Source organism: Lithobates pipiens, unplaced genomic scaffold (genome assembly GCF_037356315.1).
Source record: "Lithobates pipiens isolate NorthernLeopardFrog02 unplaced genomic scaffold, aLitPip1_a1.2 Scaffold_13, whole genome shotgun sequence".
Taxonomy (NCBI): domain Eukaryota; kingdom Metazoa; phylum Chordata; class Amphibia; order Anura; family Ranidae; genus Lithobates; species Lithobates pipiens.
This window is the reverse complement of record NW_027507718.1, coordinates 288,676,129-288,686,428: the sequence shown is the minus strand read 5'-3', so window position 1 is coordinate 288,686,428 and position 10,300 is coordinate 288,676,129. Positions and strand designations below refer to the sequence as shown.

Here is a 10,300-nt window from a genome sequence, read left to right as displayed (position 1 = left end):
TAATGGCGGCCCTGGCTATAGAAGACAATGGCCCAGAATGAGGGATTCCCGCATCAACACTGTCTGTGTTGATGGGGGAATTAAGCAAATTTCTTGTTACAGGAAAAAAAATTGCTTTGTGTCTGGCCAGCCTAAGGTTTGTAGGCATTATGACCAGATCCCTGGACACTATCTGTTATTTTTTTAGTATATATTTAATAAAATAAAAAAAACTTTCTTAAGAATCGAATTTGCACTGTCAAATATTATCCTAAATGGTGTTTGATCTTACCACATTTCAAAAGATTTGTAGTTTTTATTTTATAGGTTTAAAGGGTATTTTGCCTTCATCGAGCTTACCAAAACATGTTCACCTGTAGTGCTTACATTTCTAGATGTCATTAATTCTCTGCCCACAAACACAGGAAGTGAAATCACTGACTTCTTTACTACACAGGAAGTGAAGTGCATCCTATTCCTGCCATGTACCCTGTTCTTTCCCGAGTATCTGGCCTATAGCACCCATCAATTACTTCTCAGTAAGATTTGAAACAAATTCTACACCTCCCCTTATTTCTTGTGTTGCTCTATTATGTGCTGAGGCTATGAGTAGCAGGAAGCACATACCTCTTGTTGGTCTGTCACATGCAGTTCTTGCTGCCTCTCTATTGCACACAGTAGCTAATACATTTCTGTTACACAAATTGCCTCATGTCCTTCTATTATACCCAGTGACTTATGCCACTATTACATGCATTGTCTCATGCTTCTCCATTATATACAGTGCTTCTTTAATACACATAGTACTTCATGCCTCTCCAATACACACAGTTCATCATGCCTCTCTGCAATACTGTATGCATATATGCAACTTCAAGATTTAAAGCGTTACTAAACTCAAGACCCTGCATTCCCTAAATCTGGTTTCCCATAGTACACAGAACATGGAAATGCAACTTTTTAAATAAATATAAGATGCTAAAAACCTTTTCCCATCAGCAGTATGTGGCAGTCTTGTGACTTCTATCCGTGTCTGGTTAAAGCTTGTAGGAGGTGTTTTCATTCTCCTCTGACTGTCCTATGAGGCTGCATGACCCCTGGCCCTCTGAATGGACAGTGCTGATTGGCCCTGTGCTGATCACATGCACTCTCCCAAGAAAAAAAAACCTCTCTAGTGATACACGTCAAACTGAGCATGTGCAGAATGCCTCCGAGGGCACTGTTCTATCAGCAGCTGGATTATGACAATAAAAGAAGAGGAGGCTTCAGAGAAGATAGGATCAAAAACCTTTTTACACAATGTGGAGGATTAACCCCTTAGGTTCCACAGTGAGTATAACAAGCATGTTTTACTGCATATACAAACTGATTTTACTGTTGTGGGTTTAGTAACACTTTAATCTTGTATACACGTTATAAACTGATTGCACAATCCAGGTTTAGGTTAAATGGTCCGAAAATGAAAATATCTTAGTTTTAAAAAATAAGACACTTTAAGTTGTTTGATTTTAAAATTTCCACACACATTATAGATTGAAGAACAATCTCTCTGCAAGTTCCTTTAGATTTATTAACAACTATGTACTATAAATGGCCTACCAAAACAACCCCTTCAGCACAAAGCTTTAGTTTTCAAAACATGATAAATTGTACAATCACACTGTAACATGTGCAGCCAGTTCTCTTGGACTTCACCACTACTGCTAATGTCAGATCTTGAAATTCAAATCTAAATCCAAAATAATCTTTTATTATTACAGATTGAAGGAATAGGTTCAGAATTGGCAGTTCTATACAGATGCGTAATGCAGACATATTTTTAAACAAATCTTATTTAAATGGAAAATTTTACTGTATTATCAAAGTGCAATACTGGTACATATATGATTACACGCTCTGGGTCTTTGTAAACTGATAATGACGTTCCTTTTGTATTTTTTTATTGTTGTATTCCTCAAATACTTTACATACTCTGGGTCTTTGTAAACTGATGTTGACGGTCCTTTTGTGTTCTGTTATTGCTATACGCCTCTAATACTTTTATGTCGGGTCTGGCATGGTCTATCGAAAGTCTGTGACATATTTCATTGCACTCTGTATGCTGAGAACTGAAAAACATGTATATCCCTTTATATCCAAAATTTATACAGGAGGGTAGTGTATCCTTAACTGAGTGGATCTGAGGGTCAGTGAGGTAAATAATTGCTTCTCCTTCCTTACTTCCAGTAAACCATCCTGTAAAAGAACACACGTTTTTAATACAAATATGCTAAAATATACTGTACCTCTAAGATGAATTTCACCAGAATTGTAAAACTTGTTGAATTCCCCAGTGGGCCCAGTGCACTTGTTTACAATGTATGCAGTGAATTTTAGTTAAATATACATTTTGTGTTCTGTCAGTGCTGGCTGTAGCTCCACCCCAGGCTGAGCCCCAATTTATGGGCATTCCTAAGGGGGGAAATACAAGCAGCATTGATCTCTTTAAGCTCTTCATTCTGCAGATCTGGCACCTATTTAAGCAGCTCTGTGCCTTTTCTGCAATCTTCTTTTCTCACTGAAAAGAAAGCTACTGAGCGCAGACCCTCTTGCCCTCCAGCCAATAGCCTGTCATTGTTTTAACTGCAGACTTGTATTGCGAATGACTATGTTGTCATTCACAAAACACAAGCCCACAACAACACACTCCAGGTACTACTCTGAAATCTAGTGTAGTATCTAGAAAGTATGCTTGTGGACTTGTGTTTTGTGTCCATGCTTCTCAGTAAGACCACAGGTTTAAACAGGACTGAGTGCTATGTGCAAAAGGCCCCCGTGTGGGATTTAACTAGGGATTTAAAATTCTGATGACGCTTCTGCATACATATTTTTTTCAAGGGGGAAAAGGGAATGTCCTTATTGCAATTGCCTGTCCCTGCTTCCGTTTATTACACTCTGTTTTTGGTAGGATACCAAAACTGCATTTAAGAGACAATCAGAAAGATGAGTCATTAGGATTTTTAGAGAGTAGCTAACAGTCATAACATGTCACATAACACAGTTGCTGTTCCATTTTGTTCATAAAGCCAGTGAGTGAAAATTGGGGAACCTAAGGACCAACCAACAGCATTATTTAATAAAGCACAGAGACATGTACAAATTTCGGTGACCCACTGTAGCTGATGGTAATTCATATTTCTGTGACTTAAAGTATACAATAAATTTGTAATCTTGTAGTATTGTGGGATAAAACACATAGATCATTGAATGCAATATCTATTTGACAATATAAGATATTAAGATAATTAACAACTTACCTTGTAAATCCACCACTATCTCAGAATGCTTTGAAAATTCATATACAAAATGTCCAAACGCCAATCCGTATTTGGTAGCGTTATACTGCATTCTCACGGTTTTAGTGTTATTGGTCAGTTTTACAAAATCTCCTAGAATGTAAGGTTCCACACTAACACAGCTTGAAATGGTTCTGCCATCCATAATCTGAACGGAGAGAATAGGTGAAAATGAATTACATGTTTTCTGAATATTTAACTCAAGGTGTTTGCAAAACATGTGACAATTTCTGAAAGTGCAAAAGACAGTGGGCATTTTCCGCTATACAATTTGTGGTAATATAGCTTATAGCGTCCTTCAAAAAAATTTTTGCAATTCACTAAACAATAAGGCATGCGGTATTTTATCAAAAAGTGTTGTATTTATCTCATGAAACCATTCAGTATTTGATCTCAGTAAAATCCAGTGGAATGGATGCAGTGAGGAATTAGAACCCCTGTCTGTTTTTATTGCCAATAAAGAGATAAAATGGTTTAAACCATAGAAATATACCAAATCACTAAGGCAGTGCAGTCCCTGCAGTATATACATTAACCGCTTCCCGACCACCTCACATAGATATACATAGATAGAAGGGCAGAATCACGTACCTGTACATTTCCCTTTAAGAGGTGGCTCTGTGAGCGTGACTGCGGGTCCCGCGGATTCGATGTCCGCGGGGATACCCGCAATCGTCTCATGAGCAGGAAGAATGGGGAAATGCTAATGTAAACAAGCATTTCCCCGTTCTGCCTAATGACAATGACACTGACACTTATCACATCTCCTTATAATCGGGTGCGGTGATCAGTGTCGTGTCACACACAGCCCCTCCCTCCCACAGTTAAAATCACTCCCTAGGACACACTTAACCCCTATAGTGCCACCTAGTGGTTAACCCCTTCACTGCCAGTCACATTTACACAGTAATCAATGCATTTTTAATCGTACTGATCGCTGTATAAATGTGAATGGTCCCAAAATAGAGCAAAAAGTGTTTGATCTGTCCACCATAATGTCGCAGTCACAATAAAAATCGCCATTACTAATAAAAAATTTTTTTTATAAAAATGCCATTAAACTATCCCCTATTTTGTAGACACTAGAACTTTTACGCAAACCAATCAATAAACGCTTACTGTGATTTTTTTTCCAAAAAATATGTAGAAGAATACGTATCAGCCTAAACTGAGGAAAAAAAATGTTTTTTTTATATATTTTGAGGATATTTATTATAGCAGAAAGTAAAAAATATAGCTTTTTTTCAAAACTGTCGCTATTTTTTTCGTTTTTAGCGCAAAAAATAAAAACCACAGAGCCCATTAAATACCACCAAAGGAAAGCTCTATTTGTGGGGAAAAAAAGGACGTGAATTTGTTTGGGAGCAATTGTCAGTTAAAGCGACGCAGTGTCGAATTGCAAAAAAGTGCTCTGGTCTTTGGCCAGCCAAATGGTCCGGGGCTTAGGTGGTTAATACAAAAGAAAAATGTGACTAGAATACCAATCAAAGGGTAGCTGCTTTCGCAGTAAACATGTGGAGTATCAAAAACAACTAAGCTAAATTAAGTAAATGCAAAATATCTTTATAAATGTCAAATTTTGAATAAAATAGGATTAAAAATCACACACATATATAAATACTAGAGTTGCACCGATACTGTTTTTTACTGGCAAGTGCGGGTACCAATTCTTTTGATCAAGTACTCGTGATAACGAGTACGGATACCTTTGCAGAGCTATTTGAACAAAATGAATGGGCTCAAACGGAAGTGTGATTCCTGTCCAGAATCGCATGCTTTTTTGCTGCACCACTCATGTGTGTACCCAAGCTCAAGTCACTATTACAAGCCTGGGTACACACAGTAGCGGTGTGGAAAACTGCATGTGATTTGGACAGGAATCGCACCATATTCCTGTTCATATCACATGCAGTTCTTTTGCAGTGTGATTTGAGCCCATTCATTTTGTATGGGCTCAAGTCGGCCAACAAAGGTATCGGTTTCAGGTATCAGAGCGTTTATGCGAGTACAAGTACTCGCACAAATGCTTAGTATCGGTCCCAATACTGGTTTTGCTATCGGTGCAACCCTAATAAATCTTCTTCTTCCACCAATAAAAAATACAATGTTGTCTTTTTTTATATTGGTGGAAGAAAGGTATTTATATATGTGTGTGATTTTTGTTACTATTTTCACTCAATATTTGACATTTATAAAGATATTTTGCATTTACTTAATGTATAACTAAAGGAAAAACCTTTTTTAGTTATGGAACTGAACACTTATTTGTATTGTTTTTATTGCTATCTGTACCCTTACTAGGGAGATTCGCCCTCTCTATTTGTCCAGTGGGAAAATCTTCCAATGGGGACACTAGTTTTGGTGACCTGGGAGGCCCTAAGAAATTCCCTTAACCACTTAAAAGGCCAGGCCTCTTTTTCAGACTCACTTGTCACGCTTCAAAATTGCGCCCGCTCGTGGAATGGCATCAAACTTTTACCCTTAAAAATCTCCATAGGCGACATTTAAAAAATTCTAATTATTATTGCTCTCGCTCTAACGATCCCAGCGATACCTCACATGTGTGATTTGACCACCGTTTTCTTATTTATCTTTACACAGTTTTTAAAAAAATAATAATAATTTGGGTCATTTTTATTCCTCTTACAAGGAATGTAAACATCCCTTGTAATAAAAAAAGCATGACAGGTCCTCTTAAAGTGGTTGTAAACCCTTAGGCCTTGTACGCACGGTTGGAGATTCCGATGGAATGTGTCCTATCGGACCGTTTTGTCGGATATTCCGACTGTGTGTGGTCTCCATCGGACTGTTTCCGTCAGAATATCCGACGGACCAACTTTTCCAACTTGCCGGTAAAATTTTCCGACAAAATGCTCCGATCAGACATACTCCGATCATGTGTAGCCTACTCCGATGGACAAAGTGCCACGCATGCTCAAATCAAATTCCTAGACCAAAGCTATTGGCTACTAGCCTGAACGTAGTCCCGTCGTAACAAAATAACGTCATCACGTTATGTACAATCGGATTTTCCGACAACTTAGTCCGACCGTATGTATGCAACATCACTTCCGGACCTCTTCCAGGATTAATCCGTCTGAATTACTCCGACGGATTTGGTTGTCGGAATCTCCAACCGTGTATACAAGGGCTTACAAACCACTTTGTCAAGAAATATCTCCTAAACCTACACGGTTTAGGAGATATTTACTAAAAGACAGGCACCGATGTCTATGGCGCGCAGGCGCACTATCGCCATTAGCAGCATGCCGCTGCTAATGGTGATATGCCATATGGTGATGGTGATATGAGTGGCGGCTCCCATGCGCGGGAGTGCCGTCATCGCTGCTCCGGCGCTGTAAGTGGCCACTAGTGTGAAAAGAGTGAAAAGTCAATTGGTGTGTGGGCAAGTCCACTCGTTCGGAAAGTCTGGCGGACCTCCGCTGGAAAGTCTGGCGGATTGTCTGCTGGACTAAGTCCGCCGGATAGTCTGATCGTGTGTACGCGGCATTAGCCTCACTCATCTCCATACCCAGCCACGGATAGGACCCGATTTCCTTTGCCACTGCCAGCAGCTCCCGCCGCAGATAACGGTGATCTCGCGGTGAATCTGCCGCAGAGACCACATTATCTTTTACGGAACTGCCGCCTGAAGAGATGGATACCTCATTTGTGGCAGCAGCTGCTGCAGTTACAAAGATATTGTACGTCACTACGTTCGTAATTGTTGCCCAACATTTGTGTGACCGTGTGTATGCAAGACAAGTTTGAGCCAACAACCTTCGAACAAAAATCCACGGTTTTGTTGTCGGAAAGTCCAGTCGTGTGTAATGGGCATTACACTTACAATTACCCCCATATAGATGGCTAAAGAGATCAACAGTGTCAGTGGGAACTTATTGGAGAGGCAGAAATTCATCATTGCTCAAGGAACCCCTGGCAATCTCTGGAGGAACCCTAGGGTTTCAAACAACCCTGGTTGAGAAACCCTGCTTTAAAGTTATTTTTGCTGTGGTATTTGGCCAAGTTATTGCTATATTTTTGGACATAAACACAAGAGAATATGCCTGGGAACCGTGCTCATGAATTGGGAGGAGCACTCACCTCAAACTAAGAGGCAAGGCTATCAAAAAAGGACACATCCCACATATAACTCACCAATGAGTTATTGAAAAATTCCATAAAACCAGCATAAAGTCAAAAATGTCCCTCCTGACCCCCACTTCCCACAGAATGGGATTATGAATAGACAATATTCCACCGACCAGATCCCCCTCCCAATCCAATACCCTCACTGGGCTAAAAAAAGACTAGATTGGGAGGGGATCTGGTCGGTGGTATAGGTAGGATTGGGGTTTGGTACTGGTACTGGGATGTGGGGGGGGGGGGGGGGGGGTCTGGTGCTGTGGGGGCTGGGGGGTCAGGGAGGACATTTTTGACTTTATGCTGGTTTCATTGAATTTTTTAATAAATCATTGTGGAGTATACTCAATAGAGTTGTATATCATGTCCTTTTTTTGTTTTTGATAGATATCTTTGGACATGTCTGTTTTGTCTTGTTAGAGAATAGCAATTGTCATTCTCTGATGTTCTTGAAAATGTCACTATGGTATCCATCTGTCAAACCTTCAAATTGATGACACCCCTCACCTAACAGCCCAAGTTCCACACCTGTGCAGAAATACTTGTCTATTCATAATCCCATTCTGCCTTGTGAATATTTCAGTGCAAGGTATCGCTTAAAATAATTGTGAAAAAGTATCCCCACTACATATAACATATGTTCTAACAAAGGATTAGACCATTGTGATATCCATGTACTTTGTAGTATGTTTAAAGTGATTGGAAGTTTTTTTGCAGCAAATGATACATATGCTTGTATAAACACAAAGAAATGTCTCTAAAAATCTGGCAAATTTAGGGAAAATGGATATATTTTACTAGATCTAATGGGCTGGATTTACTAAAGGCGCATAGAGTAAGGGAGGGTTAGAAGTCCTGTCAGTTTTTATTTATCTTCCCATCTGTGGTTCATGGGGGGGGGGGGGGGTACTCCAAATTGGCCATTATATTTTTACATTCATTAAAACCACATGCCTGGACCACTACTTATTTAACTCATGCATTTTTAAATTTATTTTCTTTAGTGAATTTACTTTTTTATGAGATATTTACAGAGCGTTGTGATAACTGATACTTTCAGCATTACATGCGATATTTGGGAAAAATGTTTCAGCTCATCTAAATACTGCATGCGATTCGATTTAGTGAATTGAGCCCATTATTATGCTTTTGCTCATTCTATGTGCCTTAATATCCAGAATGTGCACTTTAACTGCACTTTAGTCCTGGATAGAGTGTAGAACCATTAGAACGTCTGTTCCGTTTCAACTGCAATCTGTGGCCCCTGATGGTGAGATTATGTCTCACTTCCTGTTCTAGTGACCACACAAGAAGTGAGGGGAAGTGTCCCCAATGGTGGCCCACTTTAACCTACCTAACTCATTCTATAATACAAAATGCAAAGGTATTGAAATTTGGTCATATTTGGACAAACATATCTTATTAACCAGAGTTCTACTTTAACATTCCATGGATCAATTAATACAAAATTCAGAAATGTGTCCATTTATTTCCCACCTCTGAACAACCAAACAAGTAAAGCATTTTGATAATATTTGGCCAAAATCACACCCAATTTAACCACTTTAGCCCCGTAAAGTTTTACCCCCTTAGTGACCAGAGCATTTTTTGCGATACGCCACTTTGTCGCCTTAACTCACAATTGCACGGTCGTGCGAGTCTGTTCCCAAACAAAATAGACGTCCTTTTTTTCCTCACAAATAGAGCTTTCTTTTGGTGGTAATTTATCACCTCTGCGGTTTTTATTTTTTGCGCCATAAACAAAAAAAGCGTCAAAAAGTTGTGACACTGTGTAAAATCTACATAAGAACAGAATGCAATGATTTGCACATCTCATAAACCTATATTTTATTCACAATAGAAAATAAAACTGTTCTGTGGTTCAGACCAATCGAACTTTGACTTTCTTTTTGGCAACCATGGGCACCAAATCCTCCAAACTAAAAAGGAGAGAGACCTTCCCGCTTATCAGAGCTCAATTCAAAACTCTGCATCTTCTATGGTATGGGGGTGTATTAGCGTGTATGGAATGGGCACCATCAATGCTAAAAGATATATCCAGGATTTAGAGCAGCATATGCACCCATCCAGACTTTTTCAGGGAAGGTCTTGCATATTTTAGCAGGATAATGCTAAACTGCATATTGTATCTAGGACAACAGCATGACTTCGTAGTAGAGGAGTCCAGGTGCTTAACTCGCCTGCCCGCAGCACAGACCTTTAATTAATTGAAAATATTTGGCACATCATGAAATGAAAATATGACAAAGAAGACCCAGGCCTGTTGAGCAGTTAGAATCCAACATCTGGCAAGGATGGGACAACATTCCTCTTCCAAAACTCCAACTCTACTCCTCAGTTGTCAGATGTTTACAGAGACGTATTGCTGCCATCAATTTCAAAATTACTTCACTGGAGCGGAAGCGAGTGCTGCTTTCTTTAGTTGCAGTTTTTGAAAAAAAGTTAAGCTCTCTAACTTGGCCTTATACTAATGGCAGGCAAGCAAGCAATGGCGCTAGAAATATGGTTAGTGGGACATATCGGTCTAAATATATAACAACGGCTGCTCCGAGATATAGAGACAGAGATTTCACTATTTGAAACACCTCCTTCAATCCACTTTCGGAAATAACTAAAGCTTATTATAATAGATATCTTGGTCATAACAACTGCAACATCAATACAACTTTTCCATACTGAAGGATTCCAACAAGCTCAAACATAGCACAAACCAAAATAATTTGCCATCCTTATGCTTATACGTAGTTACTACTTCAAATGGTAAGCTAAATGCATGCACACACAGGTGGATGCAATCACTTCTATTTTTTTTATATTGAACC

At 39.2% G+C, this 10,300-nt stretch overlaps 1 protein-coding gene across 8 annotated transcripts in view; it reads right to left on the bottom strand.

The window, feature by feature from the left end:
- Window positions 1-1,529: 1,529 nt before the first annotated feature.
- The window catches only part of ALPK1 (alpha kinase 1), a 181,023-nt gene continuing 172,252 nt past the window's right edge, over window positions 1,530-10,300 (bottom strand). For all 8 annotated transcript variants that reach the window (XM_077476734.1, XM_077476737.1, XM_077476740.1 and 5 more), the window contains 2 exons: window positions 3,276-3,462; window positions 1,530-2,214 (listed from right to left, as the gene is read on the bottom strand). In XM_077476734.1, coding sequence (XP_077332860.1) covers window positions 1,943-2,214; window positions 3,276-3,462 — 459 coding nt within the window. In that variant the 3' untranslated portion in view covers window positions 1,530-1,942. The remainder of the gene's footprint in view (window positions 2,215-3,275; window positions 3,463-10,300) is intronic.